Source organism: Erithacus rubecula (assembly GCF_903797595.1).
Source record: "Erithacus rubecula genome assembly, chromosome: 4".
Taxonomy (NCBI): Eukaryota; Metazoa; Chordata; class Aves; order Passeriformes; family Muscicapidae; genus Erithacus; species Erithacus rubecula.
The window spans coordinates 35,640,866-35,666,290 of record NC_136686.1 but is presented as its reverse complement, the minus strand read 5'-3'; the positions used below and the strand labels follow the sequence as shown (position 1 = coordinate 35,666,290).

Here is a 25,425-nt window from a genome sequence, read left to right as displayed (position 1 = left end):
GAACTTTTTATTTTGTTTGATGTACATTTTGTGCTTTGCTAAATAACCTTGAAGACTGTGCTGCCAAGTCAAGCATTGCTATTAGCAATACTCATTATGTAGTTCAAAAGTGTTCTGATAATTTGTCCCTTTACATTTAAGCACTACCTTTTGAGAAAAAAAGACATAAGAAGTGCTGTAGTCTTGTTGACAGTGGAGCATTTTCTTCCCCTTTCACAAGAGTAAATTTCTGGGAAATGTATCATATCAAAATGTACTCTGTCCTTGGGGCTGGCAGCAGAGTTATTAATTGGAGTTTTGTCTCCTCACCAGCCTGGGACACAGAATTTCTTTTACAGGAAGCTGAACTGCTACATGCAGAGGTCAGATTTTATATAAAGGCTGGACAAGGAAATGCAGACAGATGCAGGGATCCTGGTTCCTCCACCCCTGCCTCAGAGACTAGCCCAGTTCCCATCCTTTGCTGGAAGCATCCGTTGGAAGATGCAGGTTTTGTGGAGCAATCAGTGCTTCAGCAGCCCAGCCAAATGCTGGGGAAGCCAGCTGTGCAGGGCAGGGAGTGAGGCTGAGAGTGGCAGTGCTTGCTGCTGCTCCCACTGGGGGCTAGATTGACAATCAAGATGAGGTTCTCCATGCTGGCAGTGGTTGGTGCTCACACATCTGAGAGAGGGCAGAAGAGACAGCTTTTCCTCCCTTTCCTCCCTCTCCCCGTTGCTTCATGCCTCACTGTTCCTCTGAACAATGCCCTCACAGTTTGAACTCATTTTCTTTGAAGTGCAGGCACTGCATAACTCATACTTCTGCCTGCTACCCCATCCCTAAACATCTGCCATTATTTATCTGGATGGTTTAAACTCTTTATGTTCCATTTATTAATCTCTCTGAGAATTACCTCCAGCTTTGAGTGGAAATATGTTCAGCAGTGGAAACAGCTGCAGGGCTCCCCAGCTCCTCCTGTGATGGATTCCATTACAAGGCAACCTCCACCATTCAGAGGGTGGGATTTGATGACTGTGCCCCATCCAACACAAGCCAGCACAATCTCTTTTATCATCCAGGTGTTGAGTGAAGATGCTTTTAATGCAGATCCAGAGGCAAATGCCACTGGTGAACACCTTTCCTCAGTTATGCTGGCAAAGAGCTCCTGTTCTCCTGTCCTGCTGGGTGTGCCACTGTGGGATCCCAGCACACAGCTGCTCCAGCATGTCTGGGGACATGGCTTTGTGCTGCCAGCAGCTGTGGCAGCTTGTCCTGACCCAGCCATGGTCTTAAATGTAGGGAAGGCAGGGGGAGAAGGGTCTTAGAGCCTCACACAGATTAATGATCTCTTATTTTTGGTGTCTTTTCCCCTTACATTTCAGACTTGTGCTAGGCTGAAATGCTTGCCTCAGGGCTCCATCTTGCCCAGATCCTTTATTTCCTACCATTGTCAGTTACCAAAGACCTGTTTAGGTCACACCCACATTCTATGGCAAATTAGACCATCCACAATGTTCGTGGAAAAGCTTGATTTGTATGCTTAATTGTGAGTATCAAGTTGAAGGCTGGAGAGCCATTCATTCCTTCTGCTTAAAGGTCATTGCACAAGCAGCCTTTGAAGTTCAATTACTTCAAGGCCCATATACCACCCAAATCTGTCTGTGTCTCTGCTGTAAGGTTTAAAATGCACCACAGTTTTCTATAGCATCTTGCATGCCATCTGTTTTCCAAATCATTTTCCTCAGCTGCATAATTTAATTACTGAGATAAGAACTAGGGGGGAGGAGGAGGATATGGAGAAAAATGGGAAATTTATTTGTGAAGCCTCTGTATTCAATTCTCCCTTTCAGTATATGGGCACTAGAAGATGTAAAGTGGCACTTCAGGAGCAAAGGGGATCTGGTCACACTAACAATGCTCTCAGCTTCTCCATCTTCCTGAGAAGGCTGATGCAGGGAACAAAGTCTCTCCATGCTGGGCTTTCCTGTACTTGGCATAACACAGGGCATCCTTCCCAGTGTCCATCTTTCTCCTGCTATCCAGAGCTTTTCCTTCACTTTCTCTAGTCCCTTCCTCTTTTGGTACCCAGCCACTGGTCATACTTACACAAATGGGAAAGTCAGTGTTAGACTAGCCTTTTTTCAAACTCAGCATTCCTGTTCCTCATGGGGAGAGGTGACAGTCTGGGGGCTGAGGTGGGTTGGAGGTCCCCTAGAGGGACTTGTGAGTGGCAGATCATGTTTGGCCAGAGCAGCTGGACTAAGAGAGTGGGAAAAGGTCTGAGAAACAAGGAGAGTGATGTCTGACAACCCATGCCCTGTGAGTCCATGGCTGCATGAAAACCTCAGACTCTCTCTCCTGGAACAAACTGGGGAGATTAAAAATAGCTATTTGTTTTTGTTGATGACGAGGTAATTTTAGCACAGGTCACTTCCCCAGCCTGCTGCACTGAGTGGCAACAAGCAGAGAGATGTGGGAACAAGGGGGCAGCACGGGGGGTGGAAAGGAGTAGGTGGGACAGAGCCACTTCCTTGGGGACACAGCACTCCAGGCAGACAATTGCAGTGTGGCTTTCCCTGGTGAGGCTGAGCGAGGAAGGAGAAGTGGATTTCCCCTTGGTGCAAGGTCCCATGGGCAGGGTGAGTGTGCTCCTGCACCACAGGATCTCATCAGCTCAGCTCCTGCTCAGAGCACAACAGAGACCATCCCCTGCCATCACAACATATGGTCCTTCACAGGCTTTTTTTCCTTCTGGTCTCTGATGGTGTGCTGGGTAGAGAAGGGGAAATAAATAAAAGATGTCACCACAATACTGTTGGAGGTCTTTGGTGACTTTATCCTTCTATACTAGATGCCTTCCCATTCCAGCATGGATATATGTATGTTTTTCCCCACTGAAATGGATGCATCTTCCTGAGACAAGAACAGAAAAAATTCACTCACCATATTTTCTGTACTTTCTTCTTTATCTCTCATGGATTCAGTGCAATATAGTGTTTAGATCTAATCCCAACAAAGCAAACACAAATCCATGGTGAAGAGTACTGCCAGGTCAAGGATCTGAAATTTTCTCACCTGCCTTGGTTGAACAACCACAACATAGTTGATGCTAGCACTTCTTTTTGCTTTTTCCCTTTTCCACTTTTGTAATTGAAAGCTCTGGCATTTTAGAAGCAAGATTTCACCCTGGGAACTGCTGGAGGGTGCTGGGGGAGTTGCTTGCTCACCAGAATGTTTACAGAAAATTTGTCACAGCCTGACCAGATCTAATTGGCATGATGTGTAAAGAAACAGGCTCCTTGGATATTTTTAGTACTCTCCAACCTTTCTAGCACAGAACTGTTGGGCATTAATTAATTCCAGTTGTCTGCCAGTTCATTCTCTTGAAGTTGGATTCTCACAAATAATTTGGCTCCAGGTGTCTTTTAGCTCGAATCATAAGACAACAGGATGCTGGCATTTATCATGTGTAGTGTCTTGAGCATATATTTTCTGATGTTTGATACTTTGGACATTATACACCTCTTTATTGCCTTTGCAACTATCCATCTTTTCATCTTGGTGGATTCAATATTGCAACTTTAGTCCTTGACAGACAGCAGAAATTAACACATGGACCTTTCCATAGCTTTTCTCCCTAGCTAAGATGCATGGAGTATTCTGAACATCTTCACTTTTCTTTCTACATCCAACTATTTGTACTCTGTGTTTCTACAGTGTAGCTCCATTCATACCAAACCTATTTGGAGAGCTTTACTACAGGCCATATGGCCTGTATTTGATTTCCCAGGAAGTTTGGGTGTTCTTCTCCAGAATGCCTCTAGTCTCTTAATTTCAAGATTCTTTAGTGGGAAAAGTTAATTTTTAAAGCTTCTATTGCAAAGTTTTCATAGTAAAAGTTTCTGAGCTAGAAGTGGAGACAAGGATTTAGAGACAAGCAGAAAGAAGTACCAGATCAAAACCAAATTTATGCTCCTGATAACCCACCAAAGGGTTTTTCTGAAAGTGCTATAGTAGCCTCATATTCAGCTTTTTTCTGCCCAAATTTTGGACGTATGCATGAGGATACACTTGTGCATTGCTTATTAAAACATAGATAGTTTTAATGCTTTGTGTAAACCAGCCCAGCCTAGACAGATAAATAGAAAAACATCCATGAGATTCAACCTTTGAAACAGGGCTACTGGAAGACATGGGCCCCCAGGAGGGGTTCACTCAGCTCACCCCTTTATATGTGCCCTATAATGGCCTCACCAATGTGGGGAGGGCAGGAAACCTCTGCCTTTATCCTTAGTAAGAAGTAGCTGCTCCACCTGCTACTGCTTTGGTTTGGCTTCAGCAAGCAACCACCAAAGGCAAGCAAGGACACAGTGTGCGATTTGGCAGGGATTTTGGCATGAGTGTGCACAAAGCTGTGTACAATGGTGTCTGGCCAAGCTGCTGTAGAGTTTGCCAGCAGTGCTTGGAGCCTGGCATTCGGCTGCTGCTCAAGCCCATGGCTGCTGCCCTCTCGGCCTGGCTCTTGGCACTGAGCTCGTGCTCTGGAGTGTACAGATCCCTGTGAGCCTTGGGATGGGGCACTGGCAGAGCTGGTGTGTCCCCACCAAGCACCACAGCCCCACATCTCAGTGGCTAAAGGCCTCAGCATGGAGGGAGGAACACACCAGTGCTGAATCCCAGCTGGGCTAGCTCACCACTTCCCCTCTCCTTGAACCCTGAAGCTGTGTGCTCCCACCTGGAGCACTCTGTTGGCTAGGACATACTTCTGCCACCCTTTCTGACTGGGAATTTGAGTCAGGAGGGGTGGGGAGGGCACCCTGTAATTGGGCTTGGAGTGTATGCTCCCTGTGCTGGCAGTAGGGACCCTGCCTGGTCCGTGGGAGCCCTCAGGGAAATTTTAGCCTCTTTTGGGGGCCCCAGGACCTTTGCAACAGCAAAGCTGTGGGTGCTGAGGGGATGTTTTCCCTGGAGAATTTAAGGCTTTGAGGTCCACAAAACACTTTGTCCTCTTGGAGCAAGGTGCCTTTGTGCCTGCTCCGTGCTGACTGCTACTCCAGATCTCTGGGAGCTGGGAGCATCTCTCATCCCCAGGACAGCTGCTCATTGCAGTGAGGTTCCCCACGCTGCACTAAGCACCCAGCTGGGGTAAAAGAGGATGCCAGGCACCTGCAGCAGCCAGACCCCAAGGAGCTGCTGAGGAGAACCACCAGCAGGTCAGCTCCAGAGGGAGGCCATGAGCAGCTCAGTGACCAATCCAGCCCAGCCAGGCCACGGCTGCTTCCTGACCCCACCATGGCCTGTGCAGCCGCTGCAGAGCATCTGACCCTGGGAACAGCAGAAGGGCTTCCTGCTTGTGAACACCTCCACAAATTATTGAAATGCTTTCTTTCCCTTTTTTTCTGTTGTGGTGTTTTGGTTTTGGTTTGTTTTTGGTTTTGTTTTTTTTTGGGGGGAGGGAGGTGGTTGCTGTTGTTGTTGGGTTTTTTTGGTTTTTTTTTTTTTTTTTTTGTTTGTTTGTTTGTTTGTGGGAGTGGTATTGTGCCAGAGTGATGTGCAAAGCCTTGGCTAGTAACACCTGAAATTTTCGCTCGTGATATTTGCTGACATACCAGCATTGCCATGTCCTGCCTGCCATAAGACATCCAAGCAGCTACCTCTAGGGCACAACAAAGCAATTGGTAGTTAAGACAGGCTCAGACAGAAAACTGAGATTATGGTACAGGAGATGACTATCAGATAAATCCACCAGCTTGTAGGTATGAAGCCAAGATATGAATCAAGTCCAAGTAAAAATATCAAAGTTAAAAACTAGATTCTGGGGATATTTTTACCGGAATAAACCACTGTGTTCTTGTTTAACTAGAAGAGATTCTTTAGTTTCCTTGCTGTACCTTGTAAAAACATTTGTATCTATCCTTGTCTGCCATGTTGGCCTTGTTTCTCTAGTGTGGAGATACTAACTGTACACTATTTTATCTTTATCATTTCTCTTTGGCATCTACATTGGTCTCAGGACAGAGCAGAACTCAGAGATAAACTTTTACATCACAAAGAAAAAATCTCACAACTCTCTCAGCCTTCACCACACATCCCCTCAGCAAATAGTTCACAGTACAAGTCAGTAAATCATTCCTTCCTTTAAACAAACTTGTCTTAAACACTTCTGATGACCCATAAGGAGCAACTGAGACAGAGCATTTGCAGTAAGCACGCTACTGCCAAGCACCCTGACCCCACAAGGATGGTTATGCTAATGGTTTTTAAGAACTGTGGAGAGCAGGAGGAGAAGAAACACATCTGCTAAAAAGCATGGTTCAGATCCTCAGGGGCAGGCAGTGATGGAGATGCAGTGCAGTGCCAATTGGTACAACTGCCTGGCAAAATGTCTCTACAATAACAGGCACTCAAGTTCAAGACCCACTGAGGTTTCAAATACCCACTGCATAACCGAGACAGTATCTGGCTTATTAAAGGAGGGCACAAAACCAGGGAGGAGAAGAGAACAACGGTATCTTTCCACATGGGCACTAATCTGGCCAGTGGAAAACAGCAGAGCTTCTTTTCCCCCAACAGGCTGAGGCTTCTGATTAATTTAATGTTCTCTGAAGACTGTCTCAATTGAAATCAAACTCACTTCTGACCTTTTCCCTGAGCAGCAGGACAACAAAATCCATAATGCAAAGGCAGTCAAACAGAAGACAAGAATATTATTTTTTTAAATGAATGTTTTATTCATGAAGTATTTATAAAAATGTGGATAATTCATTCAAATATATTTGATTTGTTGACTGTTGCTAAAAATATAAAAAATATACTTAAATGCATAAATTAAATTGACAATAATAGCACAGTTCTGTGTTCACCCAGTGTTTGTTAGGAACACAATTATAAGTAATTATATTGCATATGAGCATGGAATATGTACTGAAGATGTTTTTCAGACACTTTACTCCAGGCATTGGCAAAGAATTTATGGCTAGCCACATTTCAAAATTGTGGGGTTTTCACTATAGCTGCCCTGCTCCATATATTTAGTTTCTTAATGTTACCTACAGTATTTCTTTAGCTTTCAAATAAACCAAGAAACAACTAAACTGTCACAGATATTAGACTACCAGCATCACTGACACTGTATGTGTCCCAATTCCACAGTTTTTTCTCAATTAGCTCATCCTTACTCTCCCGTACTTCCTGCCAGCCTTAAAAAAAAAATTTAAAAATCCCAGTTTGAACGAGCTGTTGATCTGTGAGGTCACCGATTATAGACCCGTTTGCTTTGGCCAGAGTGGTGCTACACTATGTCAGTAGTTTGATTTTGTCATCCTGTGTGAGACAGTTGAGGGCAAGGGGTCTACAGCAAGTTGCCCAAATACTGGGGTGAGCACTCATTTCAGTTCAGCATCCTGGGATCGTAAGTCCCAGAGCTCACAGCTCCAGAGCCCAGACATCTGTGACAGGGCCATGAGGAAGTGGTGGTCATTCTATATTGCATTTTATCAACACAAACTGTAAGTGTGAAGCATTGAAAGAAATCTGAACAATGGTAAAGCACCTGCCAAGGCACTCCTTGGACATGAAGCTGTGGCTGTGGTAGGCTGCATCTCTGACTGTCAGATGCATTTCTCTGATCTGTGACCTTGGAGAGAGATGATGATAGAGTGATTTGATGGCTGTTGTTCTCATCCCCCTAGTCCATATATTAAATCCCAGGCTGAGGAGCATGGCTAAGTGCTCACATGTATTCCTGTTTGTCCAAGTGTTTAACTTTCTGCTTCCAAAGTCAAAGTGTAAATAACCATACACAATACATAATATAAACTTAAAGCTCACACATTTTCTTTTCTCTGTTCTACAACTGAAAGGAAATTCATAGTATATTATGGCACAAAATAATATTTCTGGCATTTTAGGCACTTTCTTTTGCTAAATAGCTATAGCAGCAGAGAAAAATGTATAAAGTTGCACTTTTTGACATCTTCACAGTATGCCTATTTCTCTCACCCACTTTTGTGTTCCATTAGTAACAAAAAATATCATTTATCAACTCCAGCTATGTAAAGCTTTTTTTTTTCTACAATCTCTAGTGAATCTTGTAATTGTATTGCACAGATTAAAAAAAAATTGCAATTTTTTCATTATTAAATAATTTTTAATACAAAAATTTGATTTAACCTAAAAGCCCAACCCTGCAAGTGCTTCAGAAGAGGAATGTTATTTTCTTCAGGCCAGCATCCCAGTTGACTTTCATGAAAGTACTCAGGTAGCTTTGTGGACAATGCAGAGATTTGAAGGATGGGCTCCAAGTGTGCAAATCTTAGCTTATGGATCAGCAACAACACTATCCTTGCTTTCTAACATTATTATTGGGAAACATCAAGAAGGGAATTCTGAACATCATCAAAGACATTCAAAAGATGTCTTTTTCCTTAAGAGCTGTCTTTGTTCAGCACACAAGCTCCCTCAAATCCATTCTTGTTACATTAACAATTTCCCATCAGTCCTGTTATTCAGCTTAGAGGCACAGTAAATATAACTACTTATACTGAGAAGTAGGTGTTGTATATTAACAAAATGCTACATAGATACTTTTTAACTTTTTCTCAGTGGATTTACACTGGTTTCATACAAGCAGAATTTGCTAGAGAGCAGAACCAGAGCAATAATATGTGTATAGTCTCATATGTGACCTACTTGGGCAGAAATGTAAAGCTGCTCAAGAGCACTGTGCCAGAGTGTTTAAGGTCATCTGTCATGTTATGAAGTGATGAGGAGGAAGAGGCTTATGAACTGTGTCCATTACTGGCTGAGATAAAAGATGAAACTAGCTGTCTGCAATGACATCATCATTTTGGGTACACATGTGAACTTTGTAGCTGCAGACAAGGGAGCTGAGAATGAGAAAATAAACTGCAGAATGAGGTGCATCTTTCTGAAAATGATGAACAACATGCATACAGAGTATTTTCCTCAGCATTAAAAAATGACACAGTGATATAGAGTGTGAGGTAATTTATAGGGTACACTTGGTGTCTCTTATGAGTGTGATGGTACTGCTGGTAACTAGCATGGTGATCTTCGTTCCTCGGCTACCCCTGCAAAAAAGAGAGGACCAAATGCAGTGCATGCAACACAACAGCACAATTCATGATGCCTCAAGTCCAGCAGTTACCAGCATGATCAACAATCAATCTAAAGCTGCCATGCTTGTTTGTCCTTCCTTGCTTACCTACTCATTTAGCAAAGGAAATAGAGAAAAGAAGGCATCTGCAAAAAATATGCACATTTCTTTGTGGTTTTGCCTAGACTTTCATCTGTGAAAATATCTCCCACTCTAATGCTAGTTCCCTTCTTCTTCAGTTTTCATTAGGGGTGGTGAGTTTTGAGGTTTGTGTGGTGCCAAAGATGTGCAGGAGGGATGAGCAGTATCTTCACACAGAAACATCTAAAAAGATTAACCAAGTTTACAAGTTTTGAGCAGATGTGACAGCTGATTTGAAGGGTGCCTGCTAAGGCATGTGAGAATATTTGGTCAAGAAAGGATGAGATTCCAGATGGAGTAGGAAGAGTGACTATCGGGCTGTTACCTTCTCTCTAAGAAAACTAGAGTGACATGGATGTCCACAGTTCTGCTGTGCCACAGGAGTTCCTCAGTTAGGCACTTAATTAGCTACTTACTGATCTTCAGAAGGCCTTCAGAAATATTTATTTGTCTCCAAAACAGAAGTGGAATTTAGGCACTTGTTTTCAGCAACAAACTCTTTTCTTTAGGAGAAGTATAGGTAGATATATGAAAAACTATGAACTCCTTCTTTTCATAATGGAGAGGAACTGTGTACTGTCTCTTCACTGTTTGTTTGAGGAGCATTTTATAAAGACAGTAATAGCTCAACAGTGTTTAGACCCTTGAACAAGATGCCTCTTTCCAGAGGAGAGAGGGGCTGTGCATAATCCACTTGGCTGGGCAATATACCTGGTAAGTGCTCTTTGACTGTACTTCTTGCTAATCACCACATGTTTTCAGTAATGAGTCCCAGCCTGTGGGCATAGGGGTTGGAACTAGATGATCTTTAATGTCTCTTTCAACCCAAAATATTTGATGATTCCATGATCAGCACAGCCCTGCCAGCCGACAGTTCCTGATGAGACTTTTTCCATTCCAACTGCCCCAGTGCTGGTGACATCAGGTAACATTCCAGTGGAGAATTCTTTCTATGCAGACATGCTGAGGCCAAACTGTTCCTTTGTGAAAGCAAGTGGCATTTGAAAAATACCAACACCTGGGGAAAAGGCTTAAGGCTGCTTGTGTAAACTGTGGGATATATATCTTTATATGTCTTTGTTCCAATACATTTGCAATCTCTGTCCTTATTTGGTTGTCACAGTACAGCATTGTTCTATGGAAGTTTCCAGACTTCATATCCTCACAGGTCTGTTAACACAAATGTCAGAGGTGTTTCCTTGAGCATCTTTCATAATTAAAATTACACATGTGGAAGTGCACAGGCACAAGTCGTGGTCTGATTCTGCTCTCTTAAACCAGTGTAAAGAAAGAATGTGAATTGTCTCCCTCCAAAGTGCTGGGAGAAAGGTCTGCTAGACTTCACTGCAGCATATATTGTTTGATATTTTTCTACTATGTCACACTAGACTGAAACAGTTGCTTCTAGTGAGGTGAACCTTGTTTTGCTCAGTTGTTATATGAGTTCTGTAAAAAGGTATGCCACTGTGATATGGGTTACTCCCATTTTTGTCAGATGAAAAGCTGTTAAGTTTAAAGTGTTGAGTAGCATTGTAATTCCTATACAGGACTACTGTTCCCTTGCTTAATAGTAGCTTATTTCATCTCACAAACACTGAAATATTTTTTAAAAATGAGGTTCTCCATATAGGATTTTTCCCATGTCATGCCAATACAGCCCCAAATGTAGCAGTCCTGTTAGCCATACAATTTAAAATAGTTTATGTAGAACAGTTTATAAAAACTGTGATAGGAAAAAATAGTATTATCTGAAGCATAATATTAATATAAACAGTATAGAAAAAATACATATTTACATAATGCCAAAATACAATTATATACATTATTATCTATTACATTTAAATTATATATCTTTAAAAAAAATCACCAGACCAATAAATTATACACAGTCTCAACCAAAAGGTCTGGCACCTTTCTGGTGCATGAAATACATACATAAAAAAACCCCCCAACAAACAAAACTCCTGGTTAACAAATGTGTTCACAAAAGCAGATATCTCTAACATTCTTAGTGCCTTGAATAAACAGCATCTGAAAGCAAGGAAAACTGAGATTAGAAAAAGTAAACAACAGAGATTCAGCAGTGATCTGAGAGGTGGCTGTGCGGCAGCAGCACTGGCTGGTGACTGATTCAACAACTAAAGATCCCACCTCTGCTTGGACTCTCAATGTGTGGAGCCTGGAGATTTCAGCTCTTGGCCTCCTCCAAGCCTATTCTATCCCTTAATGACAACTCTGATTCATACAGGCTGGATCCAGAAAATTATTTTGATTTATTATCATATAATCCTAACTCTCAATGTCCAAATTTGTGAAGCTACTGAGATCCTTCTGTCTTGACCCTGAAAACTTCTACATCCCTTAAGAATCACCTTCACCAAGGCATAAGGTCTCCACTGCTTACAGCTTCTCCACATTGGTCCTCAGGCCATGGGCACAGGAGGTGAAGGGCAGTGCTAGTGCTAGGTTTGCTACTCCTGCAACTCTTATCAGCAAGGGACTGGATACAGGCTAGGAAAAGGAGCCTACAAGGACAGGGAGTCTGGGAAGATAGAAAGAACACAGCCTAGGACACCTGTATTTTCCAGTCAAGGAAGATGTGAAGTCTCCCAAGGCTGCCTATATTGTCAACAGCAGATAAGGGTGATGCAGACAGAAACTGAACACTGTGAACGACAGAAGAGCCCAGTAAGTGCTGACAGTGCCCTCAGTTGCTTTTGGATGGTGTAAAGACTGTGAGGTAAAACCATCATGACAGGGAAAGGGGTTCAGATCCCTTGACAGCATAGGAACCATGAAGTGTGAGACAGGGAGAGCATAAAGGTAAGGTGGGAGCAGGAAGTGATGTTATAATGACTGATGGAGAAATACTGATGGAGAAAATAAAGACACAACTGCAAGAATGGAAGAAGCAGAGGGAACAAATTAAGGTCCAGGAAGTAAAGAAATATTCATGGTTAAGGATAGCACAATTCCCCCTCAATTATAATGTCTGTGAGCTACTGTATTTGAAACATTTAATAATTTGATAAACTTGCAGTTACCTCTGTGATACTCTGGATTCACATTTTCATATATTGGAAATAAGGGATTTTCTTGTTCACTGCGAAGTTTTCTGGCTCTTAACACATCTCTCACACATTGATGTAGATACACATATTGACACTGCAAAAAATTTGTTTTCAAGACACTGAGAAATTCTGCAATTTAATTTTCAGTACTCTGAAAAATCATTACAAGCTAGCACCCTCACAAAATCAAGGGTGATGTTAAGAACTAAAATATCATTCTTAAATTAGTCTCCTTTTCTCACTAGTAATACAACAAACTTTTGTGATCATCTCGCTTTAGAAATAATAAAATTAAAACATAAGTGAAACAGTATGTTTGACAGATCATGCCACTACTGAGAGCTTTAGCAACTGGAAAGTTCATATGGTGCTGTGTTGGATAGCTACTACATCTTTTGTATAAAGTACATGAAGAAGAATTAATATGTACAGGGCAGCATGACAATTTCCTGGATTTTCTTTTTGTTCTGAAAAGAAATATGTTTCCACAGAATTTTTATAATAACATATAAATATTTCAGACAACTGTGAGAAACCTAAATCTGAAAAAATCAGAAAAGTCTCTAAAAAACATATTTTTTGATCCAGCATAAGTTCTAAGATTGTTGCTGATTATGCAGCAAATGACAGTCTTTTCTGAAGACTGCCTTTCATAAAATAGAGCTAAGATGATATTCACAACCAAAGTAAGGAGGGTCAGCATGCTATTGACTACTCACCAAACTATCCTGACAGAATAGATTATTAAACTTTCATGCTTTGCTCTTCTTTGTGGTTTATGATATGGGTCATAATAATATTTTGATTAGTGTAACATGGTACCCGAAAGTCAGGCTGAACATGTTTATATATCAAGGCATACCTTTTTAACATTATCTCAAAAACATAATTTCTCCAATGTATGTATTTCCTTCCCTCACATCTTTGGCCATTGCTCTGTGTCCTTTTCTCAGTGCTCTGGCTCTGGGAAAGTGAGGCTATCTGCCTTTATGCACATGCAGCTGCTTTCCCTGCAGAGCAGAACCCTGCATCCCACCCACCAATGCGATGGAAAGTTGGCCAAGCATGGAGACTTTCTTTGGCAATGACCATTTTTGACTGGAATGGTTACAGTTGCTGTAGCACGCTGCCTTTTGAGCTGATGCAGTTTTTCCTTGCATGTCTCTACCTGCAGTCCTTTGTCTTAAACAATGTTGAGCCAAGTCTGAAGCAGGGGCATTATTTTGTTACTGCTGTTTTTCTGACTGAATACTGTCAAGTATAATGGTACTGTGGCCTTTGACTTCTGTGTGGATCTGGCTACCTTTTGACTTAGACATCATGTTAAGGCAGGTTTTGTATCACACAACTTTAATTATCTGTAAGTCAAATTTAGGCTCTTGAGATAGCTGGCTCTTTTTTCCAGCTAAGGAAAAAGAGCCACACTCCTGAGATGTCTGCCATTACAGGCTATGGATGATGGGAATGTAGGAGGTTCTGTCTCTAAAGATGCCCAGACCAGGCTGGGAATCTATTTCCCCCCAAATGGAAGGTCTTCATTTCCAGGAACCCTTTTGTTTTGTGTTCCCAGCTGGGCCTCTCTTTATATCCATATGAGACTTTTACATCTATCAGAAAATGCTGTCACTGACATATTGGTTTCCAAATTGCAGCAAAGAGCTCCATTAGTATCAAGCCACAGGCAGACCCATCAAACTTATTCTCATTCTTCTATTAACAATTCAGAGGGAAAATGCAAATATTACCTCCACAACACACCTTTATTAAATCAGCTTCTAAGTGTTTAGCTCCTACCTGTATAACATTATTTTCTTGCCATTTTAAAAGGAAAGAAATACAAAACATTTACTTTTTCTGAACTTTGAGAGTAAATGTACTTGCTTTTCCATAGTATGTTAAGAGAATGCCAATCAACTTTCCAAAATAATTTTAATGAAAATGGTAGAGCAGCTCAATAAAACATAAACTGCAAAGGCACAAGGTCACAGTGGCTAGAGTTTTAAAATTGCATATATCTAATTTTCTCTGTTCTGCATTCCTCCTTCCTATTATGTCAACCTTTCTGTATAGTTTAGGCTTGTCTTCCAAACCTATCTCCACTTAAAGTTCATTTACTGGACTCTGCAGTAAAGCAACAGTGTGCTGTTAAGTGTCTGCTGCCTAATGCTGCTAGAGTTATTGTGGGGCAGGGCAAAAAAACAAATAAAAAGGAGATATCTACAGGAAGCATAACTGCCACTTGTTATGGTTTGGACCATCTCTAAGAGAGCCAATGGAAAAAAACCTGAACTGGAAATTCTCACAGAGCTAAAAGACATCTACCCAGTATTTCACAATGGAGTAAGTGCAAGATGCTTTGAGAGCCTTTAAGATGAGAGACTGATTATTATATACTGCAGCTGTTGTCACTGCATAGCAGGCTATCCAAAACTTACCTCTGTCTGAACCATGTGGACACGGTGAAGCCTTAGATCATGTACTGCTGCATAAATGTCAACAGTGTCCTTCGAATCCAGCTGTTGCAGAATTCTGTCCAGTGCAATGAACGTGCCAGTCCTGCCAACACCAGCACTGGAAAAGAAAACAACCCAAGAGCTTTAAAAGCAGATGGATGAAAGCACTCACTATCTTCATGTGATACTTTTGTAAAGTTCAGATCTCCAGGGTGAGAAGCAAATTTTTCAAATGGCACCTTTGGGTCTTTATAATACTTTTTAATGGAATTTATTTAGGAAGAAGGAAAGGACAGTAATGGTAGAGGTATCTCTGCTACTGCCTGCACTGCTTTCTGCTTTGGATTAACCCAGTCATCTAGATACACTGAAAGACTGCACTTCACTCTAACTTTGAAACCTCTTCTCTCCAGGGATGCAGCTGTGGGACACAGTAGACATCTGACATGCTGCAGCACATGCTGGACAGGCAGATACAGGCAAGTAAGATATAAGCTTCAGCTCATATAATAGTGGAGGAGTCAGATCTTTGATCAGGTACTACTAGTGAACAAATGGCTTTCTTTTTCACACTGGGTATATCTTACCTTTTAAAACACCCCTTTGTGATTCAAAGTTGTGCCTCAACAGCAGCACATGGGCAAATTAAGAATGCAAAAGTTTATGAGCAATGTCAGCTGCTGACACTTTTGTGTCTCTCCAGTGGTATCAAAGAGACACAGTGGTTCCCTAAGAATAATTTTCAATGCATCACCGGGGGGCGGGGTGGGGGGGGGGGGAATTGTAGGTGAATGCATGTGCCTTGGGAATACTGCTCCAACACATCTGGAAACTTAAGATCATCAGCTATCTCTCATATTCTGTGGCTGCCCACAGTCTAACAGGGATGCAGATTTGGGATCTTCACAAGGGTAGGCACAAGGGCTCTGTGCCACTGACCTTTTGCTGCTGCACATACCTGCAGTGTACAATACTTGGTCCTGTGTCTGGGGTCCTGTTGATATAATCTCTTACAGTTCTGACAAACTGAATCAGGGACTGGGTGGTCTCTGGCACACCATGGTCTGGCCATACAGTGTAGTGGAAGTGACGAATGAGCCGCGTTGAGTCAAGCTGCTCTTCCTGTTGGGATTCAAAAGTGTGGGTCATCAGGACAAGAGAGAAAGGGATACATAAAACAGGTACTTTCAGAGAAAATGCTACAGCTTCCTCCAGAGGGGAGCCAGGCATGACATAACTATCGTGTGGCAGAATAAACATTCATAATTTAGCCCTGTAAGTGTTTTAAACCAATTAATCAGTAAAAAAAAAAGCAAACATACACTGCAGATTTTAAACTCTCGTATAGTCCACTCTGGGAGCACTGATTCAGACAGCATCTCAACAATCAGGTCTCCATAGTACAAGGAATCCTGGTCATGGGGCCAGTATTGATCACACTTTACCTGCAGGGACACAGGAAAGGAAAGATAGATTTAGTGCTTGAAACAACTATAAACAGTGCTTCCACCCTGCACTGGCAGAAGCAGACTTCAGATCTCTTGTGCCTGAGGATGAAGGAAGGCAGCAGCTGAATTCAGAGAGAGATGCCACTCTCTGCCATGTCAACAAACAGGGCCTGGCATGGGAATGGGTTAGCATGCGGGTGGGAAGTGGAAGTTCTTGTAATTCATTTGTGATAGAGGGAATGGGATAGACTTCACTGATGCCCTCTTATAGGGCATATTTTCTGTGCCAACACTTCTCAAATCTCTGCTTGGATCAGAGTTATGCCTCCAGGGCCCCTTCCTCACCTCTTGCTGAGACATGGCAGTAGGGTCCCATTCGGAATCAGTGAGATGCAAAAGGACACAGATCCTAATCTGTGTCAGCTTTTACCTTTGCCTCAGGAAAAAATGGTAAGCTGAAAGGAACTGACCATACATGTGACCATATATTAAACAGTTTGTTTAATCTTCTTACAGATCTAGCCACTGTCTTACAAAGGGCAGAGGATGTGGTCATACCTGGGGAGGTATGCTTCACCTGCACTCAGTAACAGTGTTAAGTGCATGAGTGTTCAGTCTCTTTGCTAACTGTATCAGAGATAATTTGATTAATTTACTGATCAACATTTGCCCTCCAGAGCTTGTATTTAAAGTAGAAGTTATTCAGAGTTGATGTGATAAACAGGCCCTTTTTTTGTTGGTGGCTATCCTCCTGCAGGCTGAAGAGAGTTGTCTAGTGAACAAAGTCCTGGATTAGAGACCAGGATCACTGAGCTCTGTTCCTAATTCTAGCATTGACATGCTGCATGATCTTGAGACAGTCTGTGCATCCTCACTTCACATCCTTAATCTGTCTCCAGTCTTTATATTATACCCTTTCTTTCATGCTGTGTATCTCCTTGACAGGGTTTTTTTTTGGCTTTAGTGTGATGCAAATAAAAAGCAAAAACTTTTAATAGATGTTAATACAGACATTAATAATAGCGAAGAGTCACTGCTTACCCGGCCCTTCTCAACACACTGGGTTACCATGACAATATTGTGAACATTCTGCTCCCATGCCATCTTCCAGAACTCATCTTTGGTTCCAGGCAAAGGGCCCTGAGTTGCTATGTATTCCCTGCGGAAATTATTGCCCTGCAAATAAAACGAACTCCGTAAGTTTCTAAAAAGGAAAAAAAAAAAAAATCATTTAACAACTGAACAAGTCTTGGGGTTGCAGACAGGGTTCTGCAGCAGCCCTTGCTGGGACAATAGTTTTGAAAGCTAAATTGTTGCCTTGGACCTGGAAGCAAGTGACTGATTGGAACAGAGAGAAGGAAGAGACTGGTAGTGTATCTAAATACTGTTCCTTTTGTGACAGTCACAGCTTTCCATTGTTATTTTGTGTTCAGCACAGTCTCAAGCAATTCTACAACTGCTAGGGGTTATTTATTTATTTATTATTTTTTATAAATTAGCCGAGTTCTGGCTTGAAATCTGTATTGCTAAAGCCACTGCTATTATCAATCATAACTCTTTGGCAAAGGGCAATTTTAATTTCAGCCAGTTTTATCACCCTGCAAGGTGCCAGTGCTGTCAGGATGAGCTACAGCTCCACAGGGAGGATGCCACCTGCAGTGATAGCTACAGTCGTTGTGGACACTGTATAAAATCAGCAACCTTTAAAAATATGTCCTTGGCCAATTAGACTTATTATCTTACATAACTATAGCAATGTAAGAAAGTGTCCTTAAGTGCTGGGTAAATCACTCACAGTTAACTTAATGGCAGTCAGACACAGTCTTTCAGCACACCCACAAAATGAGTTCTCAGTTTTTTAGCTCAAGTGAATCAAGGAAGGGGGAGGGGAGCCTTAACCATCCAGCTTTATATTCAGCTTTAGATGAAGGAAAAATTACTACTCGAAGAAGGACTGTAAAACACCACCCTTGAGTCACTTACTGGTATGTAGCTGGCGTTAATGTAGTCTGAGCAAGGGTCATCATCCACATTGGAAAGCTTCACTCTTGATGTATCATCTAGCAAGAAATTGATTACAAGAAGCTTAGGGCTAGGTCTTGATTTTTAGTCCCTCTCGGCACTTACAGAAATGCATTTGTGAAAGGACTGCCAGTACTCTTACAAGATTTTTTATGAAGAGCTAATTTATAAGGAATAACTGCTGGTTTTACTGCCTCTTTAATCTGTGAGTGCTGTGGAGTGTTCCAGAGACTGGGAGATAGATGGGTAAGAAGGAAGCAGTAAATATACTGAATTTCCTCTGCTGAGATGCATGGGATTTGTTATGATAACAAAAGGGCCAAAATAGCATCCTCCTTTGATCCTAACAGCAGTGTGCTGTACTGGAAAGCAGCGCCCAGCTCTGCCCTTGAAAGAACAGTTGCACTTCAGTGATATTCCAAGCTAATGCTGAGCAGGCTAAACATCTTCTGTAGGTGAAGGGCCCTCTGTACAGAGGCACATAGTGCCTGAGCTGTCAGGACACTGATTGGTGAGATAATGCCATGTTGGAGCTCAGTCAGGTGTCATTGCTAGCACAAGCAGGCAGGATACAGGAGAGGCTGTGCTGCAAGCACATGCCACATCCATTAGTGGGGATGTGAAGCAGTGAGTTATGTGGTGTTTCTCCTCAATCTTCAACCTCCAAAATGACAGGCAGGAGATTAAAGGGGGAACCTCTCAACAACAGACAGGTCTTGCCTGAGGAGAACAGAGTTAACTTGACACGTGTCTTACCATGCAGAATCACACTAGCTCTACATTGCATTGCAGGTTTGCTGTGTACCCTGTAGAACAAAGATTTGGCAAGGCTGTCAAAGAGCACTGAATGGATGATAGCCCATATGTAAAAGACCCTGCTGTTATTTCTACTATCCTTGCTACCAGCAGTGACTGAATGCCCCTAATAGCTGGAGCTTTTTCTCCCTGGACTGAATGCTAGTCATTACACCTCTAGTGTGAAATTAAATTACTGGTCTGTCTGAAGCCATTCAGGGCCATGCATCATCTGCCTCCTAGCATAAGAACCTGAGCTGGCAGAGATATTTCATCTCACATGGAAAGGAGAGAAGGGATTGGCTGCACTCTTTTCCACTAGGCTTGCTGAAAAAAAGTGAAAAATGCTGGTGTGATGCAATATTACACAACCAAAGCTAAAACTCACAGGGCAATATATTATTGTATCGATTTTTCCCTCTGTTCTCTGGCAGAAGTGCTATGTCACATGTCTGGTTTCGACCCACATCTTTCAAGTCCTGCAAAAAAGGAATAGGAGTGAAATGTGAGGGTAAAAACAATTAATGGACAAGACAATACAAAGTGAAATAGTGCTCATCAGGTATCAAAGGCCATGGACAAAAACCAGGTGGTTTTTAAAAAAACAAACTGAAATTACATAGATAATTATACTGTTTTAAAGACAGTGCATGGCTAGCAGGTACTTTCCATACTTTATCACACAGATGTACCATACAAACAAATGCTCCTGATCTCAGCCAGACAACTATCAGGCAGAGGCTGCCAACCAGAAGTGCCAAGTGAAGAGCTGGTTTCTGCACATGGACAAGTGGAGTTCAAATGAAATGCTCCACTTTATTTGGATTTGAGTGAATAAGACAAACAAAGCAGGCCTTTCTAATACATTAACCACTTGATTCAGTCATCCCACCCCTTCACAAGGCAAGTCTTTGCCTAGGTTAGGATCCCACCTCATACTCCTTGGACAGAAGATAGTTGGAGTCTGCTTGAAGTTTGGTGAAGTGGGCTTCAAAGTGACTGACTTTGATCGGACTGAAACATTCAACAGGAGGAAGAAAATCACAGGATGAATCACAGTCATAATTTATCCAGTTGGTTACCAAGAAGTTTTTTAGGTATTAACTTTTTCTTTTTACCTGGAAGTTTTCCGATACCTGGAAAGTATTTCAAAAGAAAAAGAAACATTTCATCAGCAAGTGATCCGATGGGTCTGTTCAACCATAACGCCATGTTAAAAAACCAAACTTTTTACATTACCCTTTTGGTCCCAAGTTCAAATGGACTGACAGTGGCCTGTCTCTGCGAATGTTCAGCCTTGTTGTAGGTCTCTCATGGCCACTGCTGGAACAAAAGGAAGGTATTCTGTTATACCATTAAGTTTTGAAACGGGTAAGAGTTGTCAATGACATAACTTATACTTCTTAAATTTCTTTTTTTTTCCAGTTTACTGTTTTCCAGTGTGCTTCAATTTTTGTGTCTAATCCTGTGAAATTGCTCTTAGCTTAGGCACAGAGTTTTCTTGTATTTTAGCTTGGCAATAGTGATGTGGAGCTTATGGCACAGGTAGTGAGACATTTTTCTTGTTCTGAAACGCTCACAGCCCAGTCCATCATAAAGAAGGGTGCTTTGTGCTAAGATGGACTCTAAATTGGTTGATTCTCTACAAGTAGAGAACATGTAGGTGGATTTTCAGAGCTGTAAAAGGTCTACAGTTTCCAGCACATCCACTCTGCAGACAAGGCCTACAGCAGATGCCTATGCTCATGGCAGGAGCAAGTAGCAGAACTACAGCAGGCTTTGGGAAAACCACAGAAGTGGTACTTACTTCACACACCTAGTGCTGCCTTTCATCTTTTTCCTGCCATCTCCTCCTTCAAGATACCTCCCTTAGAGAACACTTTCTCTTTTTGAGTGATGTGGGAAAACCATACCAGTATTATTGTCATCCTGCTGGGTATATAACTTACAACAAGAAACCACATTCTAGAATGAATTTTATCCATTTTGGCTAAAAGCTACGACTAGTCAGAAAACAGTTTTTTTCAATCTGAAATTCTGGCATATGAAAAGCAAATGCAAAAACATATCAGCTTAATTTTGTATCAGTAAAAGAACTGAATTTCAGACTTGCAGTGTTTCCCATGCACTGGAAATACTGAGGTTTTTTCCTAATTACAGAAACTACAAAGAATTTCACATCTCTCAGTCATGCAAAAGAGTTTAAATGGATAAAGATTTTTTTCAGTCAAGATACAGTATTTTACTTTTTAAAAAGATGTAAGTTCACTATTTAAGATTCATCTATATTGTGAAATATACAACTAAAACTGACAAAAAGAGAAGTAAAGTTTGAGCTAATCTTTTCAACACTGAGCTAAAGTCACATCGCAGTATTTTTGAATAGAAATGATAAAGTCTAAATAAACAGTTTCAAAAGCTTCCCATCTACAATGCAGATGCAATTAATTTGAAATATTTAATTTTTTGACAAAAGACATTTTTTCCCAGAAGATAAAAGTTTGAATGATAAATAATTTTTTTATTCAGAACTCTTCGGAGTCCTATTGCAAACTAAAAGTTACAAGGATCCTCTATGACATAATTCTGACACCATTTGAATTAAGTATATATATATATATATAGATTTCTTAACATGCAAACCTTTAGTTGTATACTTAGTATGTACAGAATTTGGGGGGCATAGATTTTATCTGTTGAACAGTTCAGTGCATCCATCCAATTTTCAGTTATGCCTAATCAATTGTATTATTTAAATGAATATAATTTGACATGACTTCAATAAAAGAGATGATAAAGGAAGTCAGCTTACCCAACTTTCTGTCTGCAGACAAATAAAGCAGTAACAGCCACCAACATCACAATCAGAAACAAGCCAGCACTCACACCTTCAATAACTCCAAAGAGAGGCTCTAGAAACAAAACAGTGTATTTATATATCTTGAGGAAAGTATCAGAAGAATTCAAGAATCGATAACTTTCAGGGGATCTGTTAATATCAGCTGAAGAAAAAAGGCTAAATACACGGATATGTAAGGCATTTAAACACTTAGCTAAAACCTGGCCTTGATTTTCTGTGCTTCTTTATTCAAACCATTAAACAAAATTTTTCACTCCCAGCCACAGTAAAAGAAAGCACAGCTCCATTATCTGGGAGTGGTTCTCTTGCAGTCAGAAGCTCTCTTGGTGATAGACTCACTGAGCATTTTTCCTTTTCTCTACTTTCAGCAGCTCTGTCAAGCAGTCCTCTGAATTTTCCAGTAAAGGTGGATAAATCGAGGCTCCAGCTTCCTCTCAGGGCAGACCTCAGTACGTGCACAACAAGCTTTGTTCCACTCCTTCCAAATAGTTCTAGATGCCAGAGTATGCTTAGGCACAATATATAACCACATGGCACAGTCACTGATAACAGCCTGAAACTAACCTGCCTCTGTAGTGATCGGTAAAGAGAAGAAGGTGTCTGCAAAGAGTGGTTTAGGAAGTTCCTTTGGGTCTTCACTGAAAAGCTGAGTGAAAGCTCGTATGCTGATTCTAAAAATAAAACAGTAAAAATGGCTCATCAGATGTTCAGAACCAACAGCAGAAAAGTAAAAACTCATTTGCCCCTTTGAAACAACCAAAACCTTTCCACTGACCACAGATAACTCTTAATACAGAGACCCGAGTTAATCAGTCTTCTACTTAATTAGTAATACTGACCCCTGAGTTAAACACAGGGGAGCCCAGCTAGTACAGGTGGAAGGCTCTCAGGTACTCTGGCAGAAGTAACAGATGGGGCTTTGGCTGCTGGCACACACAGCCTGACCATGTCTGAAGGCAGGACTAGCAGAAGCTGCAGAGGAGAGAGGACTCAGAAATGCTTTTCACAGGGGGACACATTCCCTTCACTTGGCTGGGCATGACTGTGCTAATGGATAAATGCTATAGTCCTCTTTGTTCTCCTGGTAATGGGGGTATTTCCCAGACTGAAGTTTTGGGAAATGTGCCCTAATGAGAGCAGACTATAGTAGGCTGGCACTGTTTTAATGATGATGAAGCTGAGAGGCACAATGGGCACTCCTTGGCATGTGCCTTCTGTCCATGTGCCTTTTCAGTGAGCAGCTTGCAGATCTCTCGGGATGGTATTTGCCTATGGGAGGGGTGTCACTGAGCCACACTAGAGCTTGTTTGGTCTCACAGACAAACTGCTGAGGCTGGTCTTGGCAGTCACCCTCTTCTACACCCTACAGCTAACCTGGACCTAGCTCTGCAGCCTGAGGATGGTGCCACAGCATAGAACACCTTCCAATGGTTTTTCTAGCTTATTCCAAAAGAAGCGGGGTAGTTCTGCCAGACTGAGTGAAACATGCTTGCCTTCTTCTGTTAAGTACTCTTCTAACTTAGCCAATTGTCTTCAGTCTTTCCAAAGAAATGCTGAGCAGCAACAGGAGAGTTTCCCATCAAGTTGAGGTAAATAAATAATCTTATTCACTGCACAGAGTTTTGTGCATAATTAATCATATCACTCCCATGCTAGTGAATGACTGGTTCTTACCTATGAAACAGGGGCATGGATAAAGCTTTCATAAATTGGCAGTGAAATACGAAGTACATTTACAACACAGTTATTAATGTACAGAAGCTCAAGTGGATCAGGCACCCAGATGACACCAAGCCAAATAAGGTGACAGGGCACATCTGCCAATGTGAGCCTAACCTATACGCAGTTCGAGGCTTTAGAGGTCCATCGCAGAATTTCTGGTGATCTGGATCACACTTTCCTCCCAAATTTTCCATTTCTGCTCCAAGCTTAATGTCAAAGCTTTTATAGTCACTGTCAGGGTTTTCAGCACAGCTACTGGCAAAATAATTTGTCTGGTAGATGCGTATAGAGTCGTTGTGTTTGTACTCCAGGTAGGAAGGTAATGGGTGCTGCTCGTCAGGCTTTGGTCCTTCGCTACCTGTGTCATGTGCAGAGAAAGACATAAGGTTTAGATACCACAGTCATTAATGTGATGAGGTTCTAATTATCTATTTCTTGGAGGCCACCTCATGAATACAAAGCTACAATGGTTAGAATACCTTGTTTCTAGTATCAATCTTTCTATTGTTTTTAAGACAGATTTCCTCACAAGTCCTCAGTGGAATTTTTACTGCAATAGACATGCACAGGTCAAATGCTATGACAATTTTTCCTGTGCTGTTGGTAGGAGTTTTTGTGATCCAGATTCCTGGATCCTACTACTAGGTATTTCAAAAAGCAAGTGAAAAAAAACCCCACACTGACAACTCTACTGTATACAGAGGAAAAAATAAAGTAGGAAATTACAGAGGTCCCTTGAATGTAAATTCACAATACTCGATAAGAGACTCAGATAGGCAAAGCTATGGCAATGATTAGTCCCTTTCTCAAAGAGCTTTACAGTTTGCCCAAACACGACAAAGCAAACAGTGGAAACATTATCTGCTTTTTTTCCTAAAGGCTGATGGACAGAAAGATTAAGAAACTATCATAAGGGTCACAAAATATGTCCTGGTATGCCATTAAAAAAAGCCACTTCTAAAAACAAGGTATAAATTGTTGAGAACTGTATCTGATTTGTCACACACGTCTCAACAATAGGTCAGCTGTAGAATGTGAGGTTTACATGCATGTCACAAGGACAATTTTTGTTCTCTTTTATAAGGCTGCATAAAGTAAATTTCTTCAGTTAGCAAGCATCACCTGGCAGACCTGTGCCTTCTCAGCATGGCTTACTGAGACTCTCCAAAAGGTTGCCTTTTAGTGTTTGCACCTAACATTTAAACTACCTTTTGAGATCTGTGCACAGCAAGGCACAAATCTGTGTTCACTGGTAATGGCAGTCAACATAAGCCTTCTATTACAGAAATTGTCTGAACATACATGACAGTGTAATCTAGAGTACAGAAGCTAACTACTGCTTCTGTCTGAGCTCTGTAGTTGCTACAGACTCTCTGAGAATAGGACTGAGTTCCTACATCCTCAGGCAAGGGAGGAAGTATAGATCCAAAACCTGCATGACACTTAGGCATTAGATGAGAAATCCCTTTGCTGTACTTTCCCATGTAAATTTTATTTGCTCTACAGAGAATAGCACTAAATCACGACACTTACCATCAGCCTCCCTCACAACCACAGTAAAGTACTTCACAGCTCCATTAGTATCACTGAACCAGCTGCAGTTAAAAGTAAAGTTGATGGAGGATTTGGTAATCAGCACCTCTTTTTTGTTCACTCGTATGTCTGGAGGCGGCTGAGGAGGACCTGAGTAAATAAATAAATAGAAAATAAATAGAAAATAGAGAGAGAACATTAACTATGTGCTTGCTATGAGCTAGACCTAGTAAGGAAAATAAATCTTGGTTGCCTGGACTCCAAGTCTCTGATTCTATTCTCT

General features: G+C 41.5%; 1 protein-coding gene across 5 annotated transcripts in view; it reads right to left on the bottom strand.

Moving 5' to 3' along the window:
• Positions 1–8,939: 8,939 nt before the first annotated feature.
• Positions 8,940–25,425, bottom strand: part of PTPRB (protein tyrosine phosphatase receptor type B) — a 59,126-nt gene continuing 42,640 nt past the window's right edge. For 3 of the 5 annotated variants that reach the window (XM_079303277.1, XM_079303280.1, XM_079303281.1), the window contains 15 exons: positions 25,143–25,292; positions 23,724–23,967; positions 22,452–22,558; positions 21,840–21,939; positions 20,267–20,350; positions 20,146–20,163; positions 19,960–20,041; positions 19,416–19,506; positions 18,194–18,270; positions 17,252–17,386; positions 16,085–16,207; positions 15,721–15,884; positions 14,745–14,880; positions 12,283–12,403; positions 8,940–9,071 (listed from right to left, as the gene is read on the bottom strand). In XM_079303277.1, the coding sequence (XP_079159403.1) occupies positions 9,040–9,071; positions 12,283–12,403; positions 14,745–14,880; positions 15,721–15,884; positions 16,085–16,207; positions 17,252–17,386; positions 18,194–18,270; positions 19,416–19,506; positions 19,960–20,041; positions 20,146–20,163; positions 20,267–20,350; positions 21,840–21,939; positions 22,452–22,558; positions 23,724–23,967; positions 25,143–25,292 (1,664 nt within the window). In that variant the 3' untranslated portion in view covers positions 8,940–9,039. Of the gene's footprint in view, positions 9,072–9,269; positions 11,270–12,282; positions 12,404–14,744; positions 14,881–15,720; positions 15,885–16,084; positions 16,208–17,251; positions 17,387–18,193; positions 18,271–19,415; positions 19,507–19,959; positions 20,042–20,145; positions 20,164–20,266; positions 20,351–21,839; positions 21,940–22,451; positions 22,559–23,723; positions 23,968–25,142; positions 25,293–25,425 lie in introns of those variants that run through there. The other 2 variants (XM_079303278.1, XM_079303279.1) reach the window with 2 other exon arrangements.